The sequence below is a fragment of the Balaenoptera physalus genome, assembly GCF_965194825.1.
Source record: "Balaenoptera physalus genome assembly, chromosome: 8".
Taxonomy (NCBI): Eukaryota; Metazoa; Chordata; class Mammalia; order Artiodactyla; family Balaenopteridae; genus Balaenoptera; species Balaenoptera physalus.
In genome coordinates this window covers 95554296-95580092 of record NC_138887.1, presented here as the reverse complement: position 1 = coordinate 95580092, position 25797 = coordinate 95554296, and the positions used below count along the sequence as shown (strand labels likewise).

General features: G+C 36.2%; 1 protein-coding gene across 22 annotated transcripts in view; it reads left to right on the top strand.

Moving 5' to 3' along the window:
* The window catches only part of CADPS2 (calcium dependent secretion activator 2), a 544167-nt gene that overhangs the window by 516064 nt on the left and 2306 nt on the right, over positions 1-25797 (top strand). For 19 of the 22 annotated variants that reach the window (XM_082472263.1, XM_082472261.1, XM_082472259.1 and 16 more), the window contains 2 exons: positions 5014-5121; positions 23798-23902. In XM_082472263.1, the coding sequence (XP_082328389.1) occupies positions 5014-5121; positions 23798-23902 (213 nt within the window). The other 3 variants (XM_082472274.1, XM_082472262.1, XM_082472254.1) reach the window with 3 other exon arrangements.

Below are 25797 nucleotides of genomic sequence, written 5' to 3'. Positions count from 1 at the left end.
TGTTCATTTCCTTTTGCTTTTCTATGTGGATACAATATAAATATTCTACTTTGTAGGAAGTTTAGTAAATAAATAGGTATATAAGGTATATATTTTTTACAACATAATCATCATAGCTGTACTCAAAACCTTCTTCTATCTTAAATACTTGAGAACTTATGTCTTACTTAAACTGCTCCAAATGCTTTTGAGCTTAATTTTAAGAACATTTTCACTCAAATAAAAAATATAGAAATTGCTGCATAAATGCCAAAGTAATAAGGAATATATTAAACAATAAAAGAAAAAATATGTTGTTGGTAACAGTACCTGGAAAGTTGTGTGTTTGTAGAATTTTGTCCTGTGTTCCCTGATGATCAATCATAGACTCTTCCTGAATCTGAAACGCCAGAGTTGAAATTAATACTGTTCCTATCACAATTTCAGATTGAAGAGACATACTAGTGTTTTAAATCTTACAAGATCCATTTTTTTCAAATGGTAATAATGACCAGGTGCAGGTATTTCATTTACAAAGCATGCAGATTGTCATAAATAATGATATCACAGTTTCACTCCTGATTGTTTCTTCAAAGCAAGCTTTTCTAGGTTATGAGAAGTGCGCTTTCAAATTAAGTCAATTAAACTGTAGCTTCTATTAATCTTTGAGACTGGAATAGTATATTTAAAAATTTGTCTCCTTGTTAAATAGACACCATGACAGTGTTTGCATAGTGTATTGTTAACCTCCCGTGGAAGGTTAAACGGCTTCTTCTGTATCTAAATCTGTAGCTGTGAAAAATGTCTGCAACATTGCACCCACCCACCCATGAATGGGGAAAGTGAAGACTTGCACCTGTGGGATTAGGTGTAGCAGCAGGAAGTAAGAGCATTTGCAGCGTATAATTAACAAGGAATTTTTTTCTTTTCTTTTTTTTTTTTAAACGGCATTTTCATTTCACTGGGTTAACCAGTGATTAGCGCTCGAAAAAAATTTGCTGGAGTCTGCATCCTTACTTAAACTCATTCCCTCGCTGGTGTATTCTATTATGCAGCCAAAGTCAGAGGAACTCACCTTACCATACTCCATTCTCATCCATATTTATTGATTTCTTTATGCTCATGGGGGAATGTTTTTAGATATTTGTATCCTTTTACTATAACTTCGTTAGCCAAATTCTGTTCTTTTCTGAATCGAATTAGAAGTAATCCAGGAAGCCTTATTTTGATATAGAGATTACTACCCTAAGAAACAAGATGGAGAAGTTAGTGATTGGTGAACTGAGGATCTCAAAGTTTTGTGTTTTTTTTTAACATCTTTATTGGAGTATAACTGCTTTACAATGGTGTGTTAGTTTCTGCTTTATAACAAAGTGAATCAGCTATACATATACATATAGCCCCATATCCCCTCCCTCTCGTGTCTCCCTCCCTCCCACCCTATCCCACCCCTCTAGGTGGTCACAAAGCATCGAGCTGATCTCCCTGTGCTATGTGGCTGCTTCCCACTAGCTATCTATTTTACATTTGGTAGTGTATATATGTCCATGCCACTCTCTCACTTCGTCCCAGCTTACCCTTCCCCCCACCCCGTGTCCTCAATCCCATTCTCTACGTCTGCATGATCTCAAAGTTTTAAATGGGAGAATGAAGAACAACATTTACTCTCTCTTAGTGGTATTTAATACATAATGTGCATGCTATGTGGTTTTTAATTGTTATTTTCTCGTTCATTAAGAAAACTATAATTACAAATATAGAAAAGATTTCTAAATGTAGCTCTCCAGAACAAAATATCCTTGATAAAAATTCACCCAGATCTATACAGTTGTTGAAGTTTAACAGGCTGCTTCTCTGATAAGGTTGGAGACACCCACTTGCACCAGAATGTGTAGCAGTATTCTACCTGGTGATGCAGTCACATGCATGCTTTTCATTTATGCACCAGCAAACAAAAACTTAACTGAGTGTGTTCAGTTTTTTGCTTTTTTAACTAAACTTTATTTCCTAATAAGATAACATGTAATAATGGAATGAGACACAGTGACTTCCAAAATATGTAGATTTTACTGCCATAAAACAGTCTTTGCACAAAGGAGCACTGAAGCAGCGATAATGTCTTCTATCCAAACACATTTGTACTGTAAGTAGAAACTGTTTAAAAGGAAAATTACATCTTTTTCAGCAATTTATCAGAGATAATTACCCTTCATACACCAAAGGAAGGATAAAGTGTTTTAAAGAACTATAGTTCTAATTGGTAAATGTCACCAGCTGTTGCAGTTATTCTTACTTGTGTATATTCTTTTAATGATTATAGTCTCATGCCACAAGCTACATGAAAATATATTCACTAGGTGTGAAATTCCCGTATGTCACAGTTTCAAGAATATGTAAACAGCTCAAAGATAAAGGAAGAAATAATGCTAATGAGGAATGTAAGAATTGTAGGTTTTGTTTTCTAAGCAAGTGGATCTTAATTTGCCAAAGGGGAGAAAATGTAATTTCAAAAAGAAAAAAACAAAAAGAAAAAGACAACACTTAATTTGTTGAAATAAACTTTTAATTGAGCTTTACTTCACACCCTCAACCAGGGTTGTGATTTTCTTAGAGAGCCGTAGAACTGTCTCAGCTTAACAGATTTCAGTATTATATCCTTTGGGTCTGCCAAAGGGAATAGCACTGAGTTTTCTTCTACGCTTAAACTGTAAAGTATTTGTTAGTTTTAGATGGCAAAAGATAAATTCTTCCTGGACAGTGTTTCATGATGTCTAATGTTATCTTAAAAGTGATCAAGGAAACGGAAAAAAAATTACCTTTGGGTCTGTGGCAAGTGTTTAAAGCCATCATTCTCCATTTCTCCTGGCTGTAACTCAGTTTCCAGTGAGTCTGATGGGTCAAGTGATTGATTAGTTTAAACTTCTAAGCGTACTCTTCTTTTGAAAGGCAGAAATAAAAATGGGCTGGCGGTGGGGAAAAATGGTGGAGGAGGCAAGCCTCTCATGTGTTGATTCTTAACTCTCAGTTCCTCTGGGCGGTGCCCAGCTGCCTTGGTATTATATATGTCACAGCATTTTGTTTCTAGGCACCTGACTGAAACTCAGATGTGGAGCTGACTTGTTATCATGTATAGGAAGTCCTTCTCCTGTCATTTTCATTCTGCGGCAGTATCCTTTCTGAATGTTCTCACTTTCAGTGTCTTGACAAATTTGAGAGGCATGGAGAGAAATCCTTATCTCATGGGCTAGTTGTCTTCAACTGTTAATAGTAGTTAGTAATCTTGTACAAATTACCCTACCTTTTCACTGGAAAAACTTACGTATAACACCCCTCGCCCCCAAAAAAGAAAATAACCTAGGCTTCTCTTGAGTATCCTTGTAATTATTTAAACTTTCAATCATTGCTTATGAGAATTATGTAGAAAAATAGTGAAGGCATGAATTTGGTAAGCTGTCTCCATTAAGTTTGGAATATATTTCCTACATTGTGTATGGATGCTCTGGAAGGAAAGATCAGTGAAGACATTTATATAAATAGTTGTTTCGGATTATAGCTAGTCACAAATTTTGTTATATCAAGGTTATGTTTGAAAGGATCCTTCAGTCCATGTGGTATAAATTTCCCTTTAGGCTAAATATAAGAGATAAATATATAAGAACTTTCTGTGATTCTCATTGCCCAGAAATGACTTTGTTACCAAAAAATCAAATTAATTTTTATTAATGAGATATGCCCAATGTCTATACTGTGCACTTGTTAAAAAATGGGCAGTTTTATCATTGTATCAATACATAAAATATAATCCCCTCCCGAAAAAAGAAGTGATAAGAACTTTGTCCTTCATTTAAGGAAAAGGCACTACTACTGTCCTAGCATCTCTCAGATGTATATCTTGTCTTTCCTGCAGTAGTAATAGTTAAATGATTCATATCCTCTTTCACCTGGTTTCCTTACATTATTTACTTTTACAAAGAATCCATTGATGGAGTTTATAAGTGCATCCTATAGATACGAAATTATGCATGACTGGCATTGACTTATTCGGGCATCAGTTCTACCATTTCATCGTTATTGTTGTCCTATTCTAATTAAATGAATTACTCAGTACAGACTGTGAATCAACCCCAGGTATAGAGTATACAGATCATCTACTCCAGCTATGTGAAACTAAAAGGAGAACTAAAGATAAATTTAGAAGGAAAACTCTTTAGGAGCCATTCAGGTTTTTGTCCCTCCCTGGTGCTGATTCTGTAGACTCTGTAGCAAGGAGGAATTCTATTAACTGCCTTATCTTGTCTAATATTAGAAGACACCAAATGTTGAGTAACTTTGGAAAGTTATCTAATCCACACCTTTGGCTCTTCATAGGAGACTAGTTCATCAATATTCTCATTGCATTTCTAAAATAATATAAATCCTTGAGGTAGTACTGATAAATATGGATGAGTAGAAGCAATGGATAACCCACAAAATTTTGATTTGCATTTCACTTTGTAATGCATTAAATGTTTTTTGTTCAATATCTTCCTAATAAGAAAATTTATTTTTTATTCCTTGACCACCCATAGTAGTTGAGGAAGGCAAACCAAGGAAAGCTAACATTTTAAAAAATATATATGGGTAAACCAGCCAGAAATGATGAAAAGGAAATTGAACTTGCAATTAGGAAATGATTATTGCATGTGGGAATTTTTTTGAAAAATGTATTCATTTATACTGCTTGGCATATTGACCTAGCAAGGTAGCCATTTAAAAAAAAAAAAAGAGTATCTACTAGCTTACAACCACATATTTCTAATCGTCTTAATAATGATGAGTAACTACGACCTCAAGTTATAGACCTCAATAATAAACTTTTATTTACTTTAATTATGGAATTTGAAGGTGTCCATTGTTGATTTGATCTTAAGCATATTTTTCTACTGTAACTTTTGAAATGACAGAAGGAACGATTCTCTAGGATGGTGATTAAATAACATTTTCACAATCAAGGCCTGATATTGTTTTATTCCCTGTGCTTTTTCCTCACAACAGAAACCAGGAATGGATCTGGCAGACACCTATATTATGTTTGTTCGGCAAAACCAGGATATTCTTCGAGAAAAGGTCAATGAGGAAATGTATATAGAAAAGTTGTTTGATGTAAGTAACTACCCTTGCAAATCATGCTGGCTTTGTAGACGTACTGTGAAGGAAAAAGTTACACTTTGATGGTATGTCTGCAAAGCAGACTCTCTTTTTTTATTTCTTTTTCTTCTACGCAGCTAATATAGTTGATCATTATATTTCTTCGACTGCTGACAGAAGCCTTAACTGGCTTTTTTCTATACTTGAAAACTGTCACTATTAGAGTAAGAGTCTCAAAATCCTTTTAAGGTTAATTTTAGCAAGCAAGATGATATCCGGTTTACCGTTGTGTATAGTTTACGTCACTTGCCTTTGCAGCAGTCCATAAACAGAATCAGACTGTAATGGATTTGGCCCCTACTATAAAAGTTTTTCTTAAGTCAATATAATATTCTTCATTTAAACAAAGAAATAAGCTGCAATAAAGGCAGATATCTGCCACTGTACTGTTAGTGTGCATTTTCATCTTGCTTTCCAGTACTGATGTTTGCTAACAGATAGAATACTGCTGTGGTCTCATGAAGGTCTTCACTGAGGCATGGCAGCTCCTAGAACAGGGAGGTTGTGGTTTTAGATGCCCTGATCCGCAAGTTTCATTCACCGAGTACCTGTAAAAGAGACTAAGAGAGCAGTCCATTTCAACAACAATGTTGTCACTCATTTGTAATTATTCAGCAGTCAGTTCAAAGGAAATGGTACTTTGATTGTGACATAACTTTGCATAATTCACTACCAGTGCTGATTCTGAAATGTAATATTTGCTTTGAACTGTATTTATTTATGTACATCTTCTCTGCATTTTAGAAATACTTTTCTGGCAGTTTCATTTAATTATGCAAGTTACTGCAAATATTTTCATAACAGCAATTCACGGGCTTCATGGTGACACTTCAGCTGTGGCAGTTACAGAAGGTCCTGCTACGTCATCATCTCCACCATGGTCTGTCATGTCAGTGTTTGCTGTTTGTCAGATTGGGTGGTCAAAATGAGCCTTATCTTTCATATTTTATGTTTCTAGCCTCTACCCAGGCTGTTTTACAATAAAAGTATCATCTGTTTTAATAAGCTAAGTGTTAATATGTGTGAAAAGAATGATTTCCTAAAAGCTTTGATGCCCTGCAGGGGTAGAAAAATTATCATCCATCCAGCTGGCTCCTTTACAAAATACTGAAACCATATTAGCAACTTCTGCTTCCACTTGGTATTGCTCTGAATTTACAAGCATATGTTTCACTTCCAAATTCTCTTTTACTTTTTTTGCTTATGTGGTAATTTTCAAAAATGTTGAACAGAAAAGAAAAGTTGAGTTGATGTTATTCCCATTATGTTTCTTCTTGGTATAGCTAAAGCACATCTTCTGTGGTGAAAAAATGGTAGAGTCATTCTGGAAATAGGCCACCGTGTGTGTGTGTGTGTGTGTGTGTGTGTGTGTGTGTGTGTGTGTGTGTGTTTCTTAACATCTTCAATTTTTTGTCTGGGCGACCTATTTACTACAAAGCTTGCCATCCGATTGTAACAGAGGTAGAATTTCTTTTCTTTTCTTTTTTTATAAATTTATTTACTTATTTATTTATTTTTGTCTGCGTTGGGTCTTCGTTGCTGCGCGCGGGCTTTCTCTAGTTGCGGTGACCTGGGGCTACTCTTCATTGCAGTGTGCAGGCTTCTCATTGCGGTGGCCTTTGTTGCGGAGCATGAGCTCTAGGCGCGCGGGCTTCAGTAGTTGTTGCACGTGAGCTCAGTAGTTGTGGCTTGCGGGCTCTAGAGCGCAGGCTCAGTAGTTGTGGTGCACGGGCTTAGTTGCTCCGCGGCATGTGGGATCTTCCTGGACCAGGGCTTGAACCCGTGTCCCCTGCATTGGCAGGCGGATTCTTAACCACTGCACCACCAGGGAAGTCCCAGAATTTCTTTCTTCATAAAGATATTTCCTACTTAAACTCCCCTTCATTCACCAAACTTCTTTCGAAGACTTTTTGTATGGCAGCAATAACAAACGGAGCTAACTAAAGTGGATGCCAGGAGGCCAACATTAAAATGATGTGGTAGTTTGATTGTCCTGGTGATAGGTATATACTTTCAACGCCTAAGCATCAGACATGGCTGTGAGTTTGCTTCTAAAAGGAACCCTTGACAAGCAACCATTCTGTTTTGGCTGTGAAGGTTTTGTCATTCTGTGTATCCCCAGTAGAACATTGGACTTGTTATTTGTGAAATAGTTATAATGTCCTTAAACATTCTAATAGTTTTAAGTTGCACATTTTTATTAGTGTAATTAAAAATAAAAAGTAAACTGTAATTCTATTGATATGTCACCAAGAATAACATATGAAGGGGTACCGAGAGCCCCTAATTAGCCAAGACTGAATTTGCCTCAATTACAGTTAATAAATGAGAGGTTATCAAGTATGTGTTGAAAGGTAAAGTAGAATGTGTATCTTAAGCAACAGATCATTACTGAGAGACATTATATAATTATTGGAAATCCACTTGGCTGGAGCTTAAAATAATATTGTTAGGTGTCAGAAACGGTTGAAAGTGATGACCCTATAAATCCTGTTAGCAGCCTTCGTCTATTACAGATAAAAGACTGAACAGTTTTATTCAGGCATCATGACAAACTTTTGCTCTTCCAATTCGCTTCCTCAGTAAGTAAGGAAATGGAGCCTCCCACCTTCAGATGCAGAAGAAAATGTGTACACACACACTCACACGCCTGCGTGCAGACGCGTGCACACTCACTGCAGTGAGTCAATACTTAGTGGTTTTAACCCGCCCAGACGAGAGTACAGGGCCTGCAGTTTCTGGTCATGAATTATGAGAGCTTAACTCCTTACAAAAGATATGCTTTTTATCCAGATGAAGTTCGCTTCGTTCTAGAACACATAGCAGTATTTCTATGTGAAACAATTATTCTGCAAAACACCCATCCTGCCACCAACACCAACACTTCAAAAAAGAACGCATGTGTTTTACTAACGAATTTTTTCCCGCATGATGCCTCACGCGTGAAAAAGACTGCTGAAAATTCTGTGAAACTGGCCCTGAGAGTAGTAATTAATTACTTGTGGTGTTCCTGGCCTCAGAAACTTTTTGATCAATTACGCATCTTACTAGTTCCTGATATTTGTGGCTAAATACCTTAGGGTTCTGTTTAAATAATTGTACCAGGGACTAAGGTCAAAAACATGACCATTGCCCTGGATTTGCGTCCATTGTTTTGGGGATGCACCTGCCAAGGAGAATGGTACCTTCTTGTCCATGTGCAGCACCCCACCCAGCCATACACCATGACTCTGCTTCCTGAGCATCCTTCACTGCTATGATTATTGTTCTAGCCCCCATGGAAGTTTTTTTATTTCTTCAGTGTGTTAAAGAGGGGGATGACTAAAATCTGTATTATCTGAAAGACCATAGGTAGGATAATCTTAGACGTTTACATCAAATCTTGAAATATTAAAACTAAAAGTATCATTTGAAGATCAAAACAGTTAATATTAGGATAAATATCAAGACATTCTGCTTTACTCCATAAGTGGTTAAACTTATAAAACACTTTCTGCTTAAGACAGAAATAATTTCAAAAAAGTGTAAGTAAATGATGGCAGATCCCCTGTTTAATGGAAGGTACTAAGTTTGATTAAGGTACATCCCTAATCTTTTCAAAGTGTCAAAATAATTATAATAGCCTTACCTGTCACCGCTACTATTCGCAGGGCACCTCCATGTACCAGGAAATGTGCTAGATACTTGACCTATATCATTTCTAACCTTCTGGGTAGATGCCATCACCCCCATTTCAGCCTTATATTCAGGTTAAGGAATCTCCCACCCAGAGACAATAAAGGACTTGTTAAGTGCTAAATCGGACTTTGAAATTGTGTCTCTCTAGTTTCAAAGTCCACGTTATGTCTACCATACTTCAGACTTACAAAATTTGAAGTGGTAACACAGTGCTTGTAGGAAGAGGGCTAGACCAGGAATCCAGAAACCTCAGTTCCAGCCACAGTTCTGCCATTAACTGGATGAGTGAGCTTCAAGAAGTTGTGTCACCTGTTTGAGACTCAGTATAGGTAGTACATATAAACTGAAGAAGCTAGTCTAGAACTCCAGATGGTTTCTGAAATCCCTTCCAGATTATAAACCAACAAATTAAATTAGTTTTAATTTTAGCAGTGGCGCCAAAAGTTACTGGGTTGGTTGCATGCTGAGTCTTGCACCCCGGAGTAGCAATCAATTCTTAAGTTTTTTTGTGATGGCCAGGTGAAAGCAATAAGCAGTAGCAATTACAGTAGATAAGTAGAAAATAGATTCTATATAAAGACTGTCATTTGACATTCTGTACAGCTACCACCATGGTTCTGAACCCTACATTTAGAAAAATGGTTGGAACTCATATATTCTGTATTCATGTTAAGTCTTTCTGAGTGACCAGAATATCTTAAACAGAGGCTGTCTTTGCCTATCAAGTGGTCATTGGTGGTACACAAGCTGTTTAAAATCTATATGTTAATATAAATAGTCCCTGCGTTGCACAACATATTCTTGTAGCTTATATTGTACAACATGGGGAATATAGCCAATATTTTATAACTATAAATGGAGTATAACCTTTAAATATTGTGAATCACTATATTGTATATCTGTAACTTACATAATATTGTATAGCAGCTATACTTAAATTTAAAAAAAGAAAAAATTATACACACTTATTACCATTATGTTTTGAATTTAGCCAAAGGAAAAAAATATACATGTTAAATCTACTTTTTCAATTAAAAAGAAAAATGTGTCTTATCTGGGTAAGAGAAATCTAAAGGAAGTTCTGTAGCAGAAGAGAATATGGATTCACCAAAAGAAGGTGTTCTGCTTTGCAGGCCATCTCCCTTACCCCAGTGTATAAAACATCATTGTCAGTAGCTGTTTAAAAAATTTTATCAAATCAAAACCATCTACAACTTGTCTGATCCCAATATAAAAGCATGGCAATGATTTTCTAATTCTTAAGTTCCATTTTTAATGCCTACTATGATGTTTCTTCCCACGCTCTCAAGTTTCAGCAAACACAGTGAGAGCCCCAAGTGCCCATGGGTCAGGAGAGAGGCTGGGCAACTTCCCTGAGAGCTTTGGATCTCTGGGTCGGAAAGTGGTGTTGTTTCAGAAATCAAAACTGACACCATGGTAATCGCCACGAGAGCATCCTCTGTGGTCACTTCCTAATGTCCAAGAATATTACAATGCTGAGGCCCGTAGGGGTCGACTGAAGTGCATCCTGCTGTCTAGGAGAGACACTCAACCTACCTACCTCTCTAAACCTTTGTGCATTTATAGGGCATTGCCCGTCTTGTGTCCCTTTGAAACAATTTCGATTTAGCTCTCGTGTTGCTGAAGACACATCAGGGTGCAGTATTTAATTGGTAAATCATGCAGATTAAACATTCTCTTGTGTTATAAACTGATTAAATATCTAATTGTTGAGGAGTTTCATCTCAATGAGATTTTTTTTTAAATCGTGTTATGATGTCTTCTAAAATTAAAAGTAATTCTTTAAATGATAATCAGTGATACTCATCTGAATAGTGTTTTATGAAGGATTAATTTCTTAGGACTTTCCTTGAAAAGAATTCTTTTCAGTAAAGAAACTCTAAATTAAACATTTTAAGTAAAATCGACCTAAACTATGTCAGTGAGTTCAGTAGCCATTTTAAGATATGGTAAGAAAAAAAAAATGCAACTATTGCAAGTGAACATGCTTTTCAAAATAAAACTAATTTTGCACTTCTATGCTCTTGTCTCTGGACTCCCAAATAAGAAAAAGGGGGAAAATGCTCAGAATTTTTGAGTTTACCGTTTCACACCAATGCCCAAATTTTTGATTTGAGAATTTATTCATCCTCAGTAAGATTGACACTACTATTCTTAACTTATTTAAAAATTAAATTTACCATGTTGGTTTCCCAAGAATACATGAAATCAACAGGACATGGGTAAGAATGGCTGCTAGATAGTAGGATATATTTAGAACTGACAATCTACTTTTTCAGTCATATTCCTTGGATGAATTTCTTTGTGTATGTCATCAACCTCATTATTAGAAATGCAGTCTGGAACCCGTTAAGATCCGTTAAGAAGACTTCTTTGCCTTCTTGCATTTCTTATCATTCCATGATATTACAGATATATTCTCTTATATGTGAATGTCGATTTAAAAATAACACTTTTCCTCTTTTCAATGATCTTTCACTTTCAAATGACGAGCAAGTTGTTATATACCTGCTAAATCAGTATAGATTCCCGTTACAGAGCATTTTCTTTTTGGTTTTGTCCCTATGTAAAAAGAAGTCAAATATAAAGCATTAACTTTGGCACATTATGCCCAATCATGATTTCCCTATCAACACTCAAAATTAAATGTTACCATCACTCTCATGTCATTCCATTATTTTCCTTTTCCATCACTAGAAAAGATGGATGATAGAAGCTCAGTGATGTACTCGAGACTATTTGAGATCATTTATTTCTACCCACTGTTAGGTCGTGTACCCTGGGCCACACCGTGCACTAAAGGTAGATAAGAAGTTTAACTATCTGTTGCTTACTTGTGTTATAGGACCAGCATCTCACATCTCCTACATTTGAACAATGTCTTATTTAGCTGCTTTAACACATTGTTTTCCAGGTGGTGTTTTTTATTTTCATTATATATATTCCTGCTTTGTTTTACCCACAGTATTCGGACTCCCATTGAAGTTGTTTGACATCTATTAAGACAGTTGTAGTCAGACTTGTTCTGTATATGGTCATGTCTGCCTTAATAAATGCCATACAGAGTTTGCTCCTTAGCTGTTTTCTTTTTTCCCCCTCAAAGTTTATTTCTCTTCAAAACCTCTGCTCTCAAATTACAGCTGTCTCGTTCATTTTGGTTAATAATCCTTATTTTCATGTTATCATTTGTAGGTGTGAGGATTTATGAAAGGATCTACTTTTGATGTATGGTGTGTGCCAAAATAGCTTTGGCAAGTCCAGACGCGGCTCTGCGGCCAAAGGCCCTCATTTGAATCTAAGCTGTTGGTGAATTAAGACCTAAGAAACTTGAGATATGCGTGCCTAATTGCCTAAAAGAAACTCAACAAGAAAATGTATTGTAGCTTGTTGATCTTATTTCTTTAATAATTCAAAAGGATCTTCCAGAAATATGTGGACTTCTTCCTTAGATTCTTGAAATGTGATCACGGGATGCAATTGTCATTTGGCACTTGCCCAGAAATACACGTCTTTGCGTGAGGCACCTGGACATATGTGGCAGGTCTGGTAGAATCAGCTAATTAACAACACAGGCTTAAACAGGCACCTCATCTGGCAGTGCAGTTAGTTGCCTGATGGTGCTCAGCGGGATCGGGTAGTGCTTTTTATTTTTCTATCCTAATGGTCTGCTGCCCACCTAATTTTGCCGTATTGTCAGTCACTACTTACCGCAGCTTGGGGCCCTCCCAGGAGGCTAAATTATTATCAAAGGATTAGGGAGATGTAGCCTTGCAGCTCTGACATTTCTGATTACTTGTCTACGCCGGAACACTAATTAGCTGTGACTAATTAAGAAAAATGTTCCTGCCATAGAAAACCATTTAAAAGACCTGAGAAGTAGAAAAGCAATTCAAAAGCTGAGCAGTGCTCAGATTTGCTGATGCTCTTTAGATTTCCACCAGAGCCTTAACTCACCTTTAATTGTGCTCAGAATTTAAAAAAAAAACAAAAAAAAAACTCACGTGTGAACTGATCTGAGGTTTTTGTTTGAATAGGAAAAAAAAAAAATTGTGGTTGATCACCTAAAATCTCTTAGCAATGGTAAAACTCTCTCTGATGAATGGAAAATGTCAAAACTTGCATGTTCATCGAGAAATTTTTCTTAACACTGAACGCATAAATATGCATTTGCTTTCATTCACCCAAGCCGGTAACAGTGACTTAATAGTCATGGAAGAAATTAGAATATTCTCCCTCCTGATTTTATCAAAGATAGTTGAAATAATTACAAGCAACATGTTGAGCATTTCAAAAGTTATTTAGTACTGATTTCATGCTGCCTTCACATGTAATAGGGTCTGAAAACTCTGACTTCTCCACACAGAGCCTGGCTTTTCCTCGGTGGTTTGCATGCTTGCACTGCATCTGGCAACCAGTGACTTATTAATGAAAATACCCAGGACTCCCCTGAGACCAGCATCTCTTTCAGTTGACCAGTGTGATGTTTTCATGGAAATGATAGCTACCGTTCTTCTCTTCAAACCTAACTTCATAAGCAAATGACACATGGTTTTAAAGCCATTTTCTGTGGTAGCCTTTTGAACTCCTCCTCCGTCAGACACTCCCTCTGCAAGCTTTCCATGCAGCCCCATCTACATGGTCAGTGCCATTCACAAGTGGGCACAGCAGTCGCAGCCAGATTGCCACTATTGACTACGTCCAACCAAAAAAATAAATAAATAAATAAAAATCCGTGTAAGGAAACGACTATTGTAGTAAACCAGCATCATTGTGGCAAAACCATGTGTTTATTGAATGCATTGAAAGGAAGCTCTATAAAAGAACAATTTTCACAGGTACTTATAAATACCTAAACTCCAGAGAGCCCTCAATTTCTTGATCGCAGCCCAGCCCTAATTAAGAGACCATCTAAATTTTGCTCTCTTAATATGGGCAAAATGTTTTGTTTGAAATGAAGCAAGTTCTAACCCCTATGTCACCAAAATTCTTCATACTGTTTTTAAAACCCATTTCCCTTTTTCCTCTCAGTGGAGAACAAAAAGCAGGTAGCCAGCATCTCTAGGGAATAATCCTTCCTATATATAAAGACTGTTATTAAGGCGCCTGTCATACTTGTCTACTCCAGGATAAATAATCCCTATTTGCTAAACTTCTCTTCATAGGCCCCTTTTCTAGCCCTTTAATCATCTTTGTGGCTGTCCTTTGAAACTTCTCAAAATGTTCTCGGTCATGCTTAGGGTTTAGAGTCAGGAATAGGATGCAGTATTTGAATGTGGCTGAACAAGATTTTTTTCAAGGCATATTCCTATTTATGCATTCTCATGGATAACTTTCCCATACTTTTGCTCTACTGATCCTTATAAATTTGGTCCCATATACTCCCCATATTTCTTGTTGACTTTCCTCTTACTTACTGCCTATATTATACAGATAAAAATATATATGTTTATTGATGTAGGATGGTCATTCATTTGACGTTTTGGATGCATAAGATCTAGAAAACAAATCCAATTCATCCTTCAAATAGGATGTGCAAGGAATGGTGGTGAATGTTGGGATTAAAAGGTTAGGCCTTGGGATTTCCCTGATGGTCCAGTGGTTAAGACTCTGCACTTCCACTGCAGGGGGCACTGGTTCAATCCCTAGTTGGGAAACTAAGATCCCACATGCTGTGCGGCCAAAAAAAGAAAAAAAAAGGTTAGGCATTGGTTTTCTCCCACATAGTTGGGTATCTCTGTCACAATGACTCGGTAGGATTTTAATTAAAATAGGAAATCAAAACCCCTCTTATTATTTATTCATACAACCAGTATTTATTTTCTAGAGGCCACACACTGCTAGAGGCTGAGAATACAATGTTAGATAAGATACACCAAGTTCCTGCCCTAAGGGAGCTTACATTCTTACGGCCAAGTGGGTCTTCTGAAAAAGTTGTTCATTTCTACATTAAAATGTTTCATATTTTCATCTATTGAATAGACATTAATAGATTTTTTCCAAATGCATGTACTATGGAGAATTAAAATTTAGTACCCTTTCAAAATAGATGATAGTGATTATCTAAATATGACGTTCATTTATTTCTCTCTGTTGCAAGTGGATGATTGGAAACTTGCCAGAATTTAGGGCCAATGCAAGGGTTGTACCTAGCTCTAGTGCCTGCAATATCAAATGCCGTGACAGTACAACAAGGGCACGCTCTCCCTCTCTACCCTTCATGGGTTCTTTGCTCAAAAGCCAGGCTTATACCAGCTCCCAGGAGAGCTCTCATGTTGCCTCAGACTCAAGTCAATAGTGCCACACCAATGATGTTTCTCCCTTTCTTTTTTTAACACCTCTCACAAAACCAACAAGCATTGAAAGCACCCAGGACATGTCACTTCTTGGCGTAAATGCACAGGCAACGCTGCCAGCCCTACACCAGAGATGCCCCACAGCCTCAGATACCCCCCAGGAATAGCTACCAACACCCCTGAGCATATGCTGGAGGGGCAGCTCACTGCATGCGTGACAGACTCTTGAGGGCCAATCCAGGAGCTGAGCACATCAACCTCTGAGCACATAATGTTATCGTATCTTTGTGTATAAGAGTATATATGTGGACACTCACATATGTACATAGACATGGGGCTTTGTTAGTTTACAGTACTTTCTCCTTTACTTAATTCATCACTTAAAACGAAGTTAGACTGTCACATTTTCAGTCCTATGTTAAATTTCTTTAGCCAGATGCAGTTGTTTACTTTTTGATGATGTCTACAACTTTAGCATGCATTAAATTATTTTGCTATTAATGAAACATGTAATTCAAGTCAACAGTTCCTCTGGCTCTGATATTCTTTTATCTTTTTCCTGTTGAAAAGCTGCCCTGCCACTATTATATACGTAACAGTTTATATTTCCAAATATTTAAAAGCATTCAGTCCTTCAACAAATATGTAATGCATGTCATGTGCCAGACATTCTGCTAAGGGCTCAAGATATCAATAAAAAGACTTGGTTTCTGCCTTATGGATACTCACAGCCTGGTGAGGCAGACATAGGGCACATTGCGCAGTATTTTTATAGACACCTGTACAGAGTTCTAGGAGCAGGAAATACAGGAGCATCTAAGTCTACCTGGTAAGAGATAGTGTTGGCTTCATAGCAGAAATGATAGTTGAACTGAGTCTTAAAGGTCAACGTGAATCTGGCCAGTGAAACGTACATGGGAATAAAAGTCCAGACAGAGGGATTGGCATGCCCAAAAACCATAGATATAGAGAAACCCAACATCTAGCCGATCAGCAGGTCATTCAGGTCCTGTGGGAGTGCACCATGAGTCAGAGACCGGAAGGTAGCTATTTCTCCCAGTCCTTAACAACACTCTGGAAAAGGGACTTAGGAATAATTGTTCCCTATTTTTTATGAGGAAACTGAAGCAGAAAGACTTGCTAACCATTAATTCTCAGACCTAGGTTTTATCTCAAACTTGTACCATTTAATAGTCTAATTTATTTTTATCCAGATCCTACATTATTGATTTAAATGCAATATCGACCAAACTTTTATATATAGTACTTAAGATGAGTCATTCAACCAGATGAACAGGTCATATGCCCAAATAAATCATTCATAGTCTATGTCTGCACCCCAAACTGGTGCACACACCATTATAACTGGGTTGACCACTGAGTTCAACCAAACCATTGATTAGTCAAAAGATTAGCCAAACCACTATGCGTTCCATCATTTGTCAATAAGTAGGCGAGAGGGGGAACAACTGATGATCTGAAATTTTCACTTTGTAATCACTAATCTTTTTAGCACCAGGGAAAGAACCACAGAATAAATTTACAAAGGCACTTGCCTACTTGATGATAATGAATATGAAGAATAGTATTGATTTTAATGTTCTTTGTCTAGTGTGAGAATAGGTAGGCTAGTTTAATAATACTACTTTCAGGATATTTTGGAAGGAAGGAAATTTGGGGTTAATGAAATAATAGTGAGTGGAAAAGAGCTTTTGCAACCCCCAATTTGTGGAACTTACCCTGTTATGTAACTTATCTTATTTTATACCTGAAGAGGATTGAATGCATCTTGGAAGTGTCTTGGTTATTATATTCATGCATTTTTTAAAAGAAAAGAAATGGGAAAAAAAAAGTACTGAACTTCAAGAGCAGGAAAGATTTTTCAGCATTCAACAAGTATTTATTAGGTACCTACTATATGCCAAACCTCCCATGTTAGTACTTTTTACATTTTCCCTTTCTTAACAGACATCATGGTGCTCATGAACTCTCCTTTGCAGACTTCCTCATACAGATAAGAAATGAAAATCTCCCTGAATGTGAGTTTATTGAATATGGAGGGAAAAAGGCATGAATCAAGTTATTCTTTGTTCTGTATTTTAAAAAAAGAAGATGAGGAAGACTGCACATATAGATCGAGTCCCCTCATGAATGAACTAAGGATCTTCTTTCCACATTGCTTTGTTTTGTTGCAGTGAAAAAAAAATTCTTCCCAGTATTCCTAAGCATTAGGGTATATGGCACTTTAAAACAACTTAAGAAGGAAACACGTGGGAAATGCATAGCACAAGAACCATTTGGTTGGTTACCCTAACAGAGTGTGGTTCTTCCAAAAATTGATTACATTATGAAATTACATTATCAGGTGTACAAATACCTTTGGAAATGCAGATTACAGTAACCTGCAAGAAAATGTGATGGACTTCTTTGAAACAACAAGCATCTCCTGTATTACTTCACAATCCTGTGTTATGATAACTATCAGGAACCACCAGGAATGGTAGAGTTGTTTTCTTAGTTGTTTGCTACAAGCATCAAACTACTCTTAAAAAATCAGAGACTTCATTGATGGAACAGACTGTTTCATAGAAGGAAATGGAATAACCTAGTCGTCATGAGCACGGACTCTGGAGCATAGGTATAAGATGAATCTTAACCTTGCCACTTATATAAACTTAAGTAAATTGCTTAATCTAAACTCAGTTTTCTACCTACGTGAGCTCAGTTTCCATGCAAAATAGGAATAATAACCATTTCATCAAGGTTGTTTTAAGAATCAAATGAAAATTTAACTGATGCACTTGAACTTCCCATGGAGGATTTTTTAAAAACATCAGATGCCTTTATAATCAGAGTATTATTATTATATAATATATAATATAATATATTGTATATAACATTATTTGTTATAAAATCATAAGAATACTTCACAGTTCTTAATAAGTTTCATTTATTCCTCATTATACGTTATTGTTTCATTTTTATAATATGTCTGTACTTCATTTAAAGGCCAAAATGAATCAATTTAAAACAAAATAACAGGTAATAGAAACTTCTGGAATCCTAGACTTGACTATTTGGATGAAAAAAGCTATGTTTAAGTAGCATTAAATAAAAACAATTTGGCTTTTCCCTTCTTTTAGGAGAATCACAAGCTATATTGCTTCTAATCATGCCCCTTCCTTTGACAGTCAAATCTAATCTCATAGTATTTCTGGAGAGCATAAAAATCTTATTTTAAAGCTAGTTCATATAATCTGTCTTTCATATCACAGATGAGAAAACTGAGGCATAGAGAAAACAAGTGACAGGCTCAGTCAAGCAAATAGTCGCATCACAGGGGTCGGCACTGCGGCCCCTGCAGCTTCTGTGTCGATGTTCTTCTCTGGTGTGTTCACGGCCAGCCCTCAGCCTCCATGTCCAGATGCAAGTCTCTGTTTCCCTCTTCCTGCGTGCCTCCGGGGCTAGCTGGTTGATAGATGTAGGTTGGGTTGAACACTTCCTGTATTCTTAAGCTAATAGACTGGTTTCAGTTTTCCTTAAATATAGCCTTTAATCCTATTCCAAGCCAACACAAAATTCACACTTAAAACTTTCAAAATGCTTGTGTTTTGAGCGTCTGTTTTGTGGAACCAAATATAATCATTTCAGTGGGTTAGCTTGAATAGAGGGTGGAAATGTTGGTATTATTATATTAAATGTACCGTTAATATAGATCTGCATTTTAGTGCCTAGAAATGGGAAGTGACCACGAATTTAGTTATATTAAACAGATGGACTATTGACAGAAGGAACACTCCATGTATAAAGAAACATTTCTATTTACTTTTTAATGTACTGGTGAAACTGTAGGGCATTAACATTTCTAAATAATTTGTTGCCCTCTAAAGCCACGAAATGATCCTAAAGGATGCTTTATATTTATCAAGCTTTTCAAAACTATTATTCTTTTATCCAATTCAACTTAACATTTAAAAGGCACATATTTCCTAAGATGAGATTTTCTAGATGGTATTTCATTTCAACACGGTGACTTGACTCTGGTAAAACGATCAGCTTCTCTTGAAATAAACGAAGAAATGCACACATACTGTGGAAACGTAGCCATTTCATATCTGGGGGCACTAAAAAGTGTTGGGTTTGTTTTTCGGTTTTTGTTTTTTTTCTCTTTGTTCACCTATCGAGACGAGCCTAGCTGGAGAAGAATGAAAATATATCAGCTAGTTGTACCAAGTTCATAATCAATAAAAAGCTGAACACTTAAGCAGAAAATGTATCACAGATTTGTTCCCTAGCAAAGCAACTATTTTTACCCTGCCATCATCATCAGAAGCCACATTCTGACAGAAATCATTTGCTTGAAGCAGCCGCAATATATGAACCCTATGTGGTCCTGTGATTCAGATTTAGGAATATCAGCCCCAGAAGGTCTGAAAGACATTGTGCATTAGTATGTATTGAGACCTCATTCCAGGTGGCAAGCAGCTGGACTTTTTAAAACATAAAACTTCCAAAATAAAGGCGAAGCGCCTGTTTCCAGGCAATGAGTGTTACATTTAACTGAATCCTCCTCAAAATGTTATAAATTAGGCAGCAAAGGGAGCCGTGCATATTTAATATATTTGTTTTGTATTTCCACTAGTCAACAGAATAATGAAATTCCTTAACTACTTCTCTTTAACTTGCATGAAGAAAGCACGGTATGTTGCTAAATCTCTTTTCACCAGCACTGCCGAGAAACAACTTTAATCCTTGTTAGAAAATTGCCGAGTCTGGGCCTGACAAAGAGCTCATGCTTGTTCCATTGTTAGTGCTCCCAGGCCCCGAGAGCAGAGCCCTTTACAGCTGCGTGGATCCCGCCCGGCTCAGCTGCACTATTTAGGAGAGGAGGTTTGTCAATTTCTATTGACAATGGAGAGAGTTTTTCAGGGCCTGTAGCAGTGCTGACACAGTTGGGGATCAATGCCAGCCATTCAGAATGCACCCTCTTTCATTGCTTTCGTTTGTTAATTCAAGACTAAAGGTCCACTGAGGGGGTTCAGGGTGTTTAAGAAAGCTGATGAACTGTTTAAGAAAGCTGATGAACTGCAAGCGTTTATAGCCCTGGTGTGGCAATTTCCATAGTCAGTGGCAACTCCTGGCACTGAGGGAGCTGTGTCCTTGTTGACCCTCTTGTTATTAAAAATGCACAAGTGCTGCGCTTCTCAATATTTCAACACTCTTTCATTGTCAATACCACCTTCTGAGCCCTTCAGCTTGTTGCTTGCTCTAAAGATCTTCTTAGATTGGGTTTGAAAACTTCACCTTAAACACTAGATTAGACTGATGTTCTGTTTTCCGTGCTCCTGTTGATTTGTTGAACCTTCCCAGGGCTGGAAAGCAAGTAGCAGCTTGATGGGGAGACGGGCTGCTAATATGATTTACCAGTCTACAGTCATGCACAATAAGTGTGAATAAATACAGGGGTCTCACAGAGTCAACCCTAGCCTTTCCTTTTCTTTTCTTTTTGCTTTAAAAGAGATATCTCAAGAAAATGAAGTGAGTAAGGCATGCCCTTACAGGAGTTGAATGAACCACAAAAAAGAAAAAAAAAAAAAACAACATATATTTAGTTAAAGTGGTAGGCTGCTGGCATGGATTGATGGAGAGAAAAAGTGTAGAATATACACTAACTGCTTTATTCTTAAGTAGACCAAGCAGGGAATAAAGCAGTCGTGCCATACCCACGACATGAGTGCAAGCTCCAGTGCCCCTTCGTTGTCATCCCCTGAAAGGAAAAGTGAATAGTCAAACAAGTTGCTTTATAAAATTAACTTTTCCAAAATGAAAGCACATTTTCTAACAGTCACACTTCACTGCACATTCACCCCTTTCACATTTTTTTTTCTTTGCTTTGGAGGGTGGTTTGGTTTGCTTTGGTTTGGTGGGGTGGGGGGAATGACGCTAACTTACCTTTGACTTTTTTCTCAAGATGAAAAAAATGGAATCTATGGTCCTCCACCCAGAAGAAGAACATATCCATTCCAGCACCAGAAATAGGAAAATGCTAGTGATTTCTGTTTGGTGGTTTTGTCTGTTTGGTGTGTGTGTGTATGTGTGTGTGTGTGTGTGTGTGTGTGTCACCATATATAAGAAAGAAGCAGTCCTAGTAAGGTTTTTTGTTTGTTAGCTTATTCTTCATAGCAACATAAACTCTAAGCTAAGCTATTGATTTCTCTTCATCATTTGCTTGATTTAGCTGAAATTCTTCAAAATGCTTTGACTTTGGAACCAAAAAACATGCATGATTAGCAGATGGAATAATTTTTCTTATAGAATGTTCCTTGTAGAATAATTTGTTTGCCTTTAAAGTAAGATAATGATGAAGTAGCTTAAGCACTTTATTAACATTAGTTCTTTTTCTCTGTTTCTATAGTTAACTTTAGATCATTTTATTCCCAAATTATTCTTTAAAATTATAATTTTGGCATTGTGTTAAAGAAGTTATATTAATAATAAATTTCTGTGTTATGTTAGATGTCCTTTCAATTATCACTTAATCATAAGTATCACTCATATGTAATGGAAAAATGAAGTTACATTAATTTTAAATTACCTAAGGATTTTTTAAGAACATAAGATGCATATGGAGTAATTTTAAGAAAGTATTTTCATTTACCTCAGATTCATGCAACTTCCCATATATATAGTAACTTTACAGTCTAACAGCCCGATTAACTTGTATGTTATAAACTTTGTACAATATATCGTATTTTGTCCCCCCAACTAAAAAAAAAATTATTCCTTGCAGAGGCACTATAATTTAAGAGTCATAACCATTATGACTACATTTTAGTTTTCAAGTTACTTGGAGGGTAGGCTGGGAGTGAGGGTGTTAATTCAGTATACTCATATTCAATATCACCGATACCTATGAGTGTTTACCTGCATTAAAATGGAACTCAAGTAGTTGAGGTTATAACTTGAAATAAGGAAGTATAGAATTTAAATATCAGATACTAATCTATTAAGATTTACTATGTCAGCTGAAGTACTGAATTTTTTAGCAGTTTATTTTTTAAGAATTTAGGAGTATCTCATTTTATAAAACCTATTTCTGATACTTTTACATGTCCTGAAAATTAGGAAAGTAATCATTAGGAAAAAGCAAAACTGGGTACATGAATAATATTTTTTTTAAACAACCATAGCCCATCTCACATTTTAAAAACTTGAATGTTCATTCATCCATTCAGTATCACAGTATTCAGTAAATCAGTTATTCATTTTCATTAGCTTATCTCATTTTATGCATGTGTGTCCAGTATGCCAACAAATTACTAGAAATAAGTCTGATGAAATGTTAAACTAATTCATTTTTATATTATGCTTAAACTACTATTCCTTATACTAAATTTTATTAGAACAATGTTAGTAAATACAAGTCCAGGTGAATTTCAGACTTACTTGAATTACTTGAGATTTCTTTTAGAAATTTGTATTTACTGCTTTATTATGGAAGAAAAATATCTTTTAAGATTTTTTTCTGTGTTTGAATACCTAAGAACATATGCACATACATATGTGATCTGTAGTGTCACTGTGTGTACACAAGCAAGGCACAAAATACCTTCTCTTTCAAAAACTCTTTTGTCATTTCCTAAATGCTGCGTGGACATTGATATTTCTCACAGTTATCTGAATGAGTAGCATTATTACATTATTTTCTTACAGTATTACCTAAACCTGGCTCTGGCGTGTAAGTACTGAATCCCTTAAAATGCCATCACTAACGGCAGATTGCCCTTTTTTGAAAATAGGAACAAAATTTCTTCTTTTACTATACTCACAGGCATTATATAGGAGCAGGAAAGTACATTAGAGAAGAATTTCAATTTTCCCACCAAGAAAGTTGTAATAAACAGAGAGAAAATATGAACCTTCCAAAAGCACTTGCAAAATGAAACAGATTGTTTTCTTTTATAATTTGGTCAACTGACATCTGTTTTTGTGATTCTTATAAGACACAAGAATTTCATCCTGATAATGTTCCTTCCTAAGATCTGAAATCTGTATTTTAGGTGGTTTTAGACCATCTTGGCAAATACTTAACAACCGATAGTAGATAAAGGTGTGACTGGGGATTAGAGGTTAGTAAGCTGTGGATGTTTTTTGCCATCCCTCCTTTAAAATGCTATTTCTGGGTATTGCCTACGTGCATGATGGCATCTACTCTGATTTTTACATAACGTACAGGCTAATGGGAAATTTCCCTTTGAAAATAATTTACCTGTTTTTTTCCTGCTGCTTGGCAGTCCATTCAGTTCCATAACATGTATTTAGTACCCATTGTTACCTACAAATTACAAAGCAGGCCGCTAGGCTGCAAATGCAAAAACACTGTTTCCCATGAATATGTTACAGCTAAAAGACTGTAATGTTAATTCGTGTAAAGAACAGCCTAGGTCAACTTAGCAGATTTTCTAGCAAAACATACAATTCTGTTAACAGGAAATTATAGCATTATTGACTTCAAGTGCTGATCTATGGTCATTTCAGAGTGTTTCATTACCCCCTCATTACCGAATCTGTTAAATGAATACTGCAGAGGTTGTTTTCTTTTCTGTTTTCCTCCCCCCCGCCCCCATCCTTCTTTCCAGCAATGGTACAGCAGTTCCATGAAAGTCATTTGTGTGTGGTTGGCTGATAGATTAGACCTTCAGCTTCATATTTACCAACTGAAGACACTAATCAAGATTGTGAAGGTAAACAAAATGTGTTTAGATGTGAATTGCCCAGCAAGCTATAAAGAATAATGGCAAGATATTGACATATAAGAAAATCGTATTTAATATACCTGAGTGGATGTAAGTACTTTAAAAACATCACTTTCAGCAATGATGTGCTGCTGTTTATTCCATTTTCAGTTAGATTACTAAATAAACATAAATTTATCATTTTTGCATTAATAAGTTAAAAGTATTTTGTTATCAAGTAATCATATTTGAAGATAATATATACATAAAGCCCCTAGCACATTTACCTGAATGTAGTAGGTCCACAGTAATTTTGTATTAATTGTCTGAGGTATAGAAATGTTTTCTCCTAATATATTTCCTTCATATTTATTAATATATTATTATGAGGGCTTTTGAATTATATTTGCCCCTAGGATAAGGAGAGTCTCCTTTATTTTGTTATATCCTGATATGAAAGTAAAACATTGTCACTGCCTGAATTCTTTCGGAAGCATGCCCCTTCTTATATGTAAGAGCTGATCAGTATGAGTGTCGGGGACCATGCATAACCACTAACAGATGTTATATCAGTTCAATGAGGCCATTTTGACTTCTGCTTTTCAAGAGAAAATGTAATCACGTACATGTTATATTGAGTGAGTAGGGGCTTTAAAGTAATATATTATTCAACATGATTTTTCACACCTTATAAATTCCAGTGGAAATACAAAATTTACCACAGGTATAACTTCTTCTTAAAATTGAGACAAATTCTACATTATGGCAAAAAACATAACTCTAAGCTCTTGTGAATCAGCTGTTCCTTTAAATAAGTGACTTTTACTTCCATTCTAGTACCATTTATCAAATGGTATATGTATACCATTTATGTATTTATATATATGTGTGTGTGCCTATATATGTGTATATGTATATTTGCACGTACATATATATGTGTATATTTGTGGGTATGTGTGTATATGTACTCACACACACATACACAGTGGTTCTCACAATGTCATTCCTGATATAGCATTATCAGCATCACCTGGGAACTTGTTAGACATGCAAATTCTTCGGCTCCACACCAGACTCACTAAGTCAGAGCGTCTGAGAGTGGGGCCTGGCCATCTGTACATGAACAAGCCCTCCAGAGGATTCTGATAGAGATAAAGGTTGAGAAGAACCACTGTGTCACATCATTAAAAGTTTTATCCACATTAAAATATTTTCCACCATTCTTTTGGTTCCTGCAGTCTCATTAGAATATGAATTCTTTTGTGCCACAGACACATAGGTTATAGAAAGATCCACCAAGAGGAAAGTTCTGTTCTAAAGTCAGAAATCGGCAAATCTACTGGAACATAGAACCAGACCTATAATGTCACAGTAATAGCAATCATGATTAGTCATAAATAACAAGTAAAATTAGTCACCCACTAATTTTAACACACTAAAACATTACATTTCAATCGACAGACTACCTTTGATCTAGAACACTTTTTACCAGGTGTTATTTATTTTACAAAGAAACTGAAAACACATTATGATACGTTCATGTTTGCTTTAGTTCCTCCATGGTTTCTTCCTTGTTTCTATAAATGTCACTTGGAGAGCTTTCAACTGAAGTTTGTTTTTCGTAAAAGAGAATCAGAATAATCTGTGTTTACCTTCTAAATATGTGTACATGTTAAGATTGCAGTCTATACTGTGACTGATATTGGGATTAGCTTGTTCCCCTTAGGATCAGCCATATTTTCAAGCTAGTGTCTACTGTGTTCAGGATGTCAGAAATTACATACTCGGCTGATTGGTATTAGCTGATAGATTGGTAAGCTCTTTCTTTGTTTTTAGAATACGAATCTCCATTTTTTATTAGCCCATCATCTGTTTATTTCAAAGTTATTCCTCTTCTCGTATTC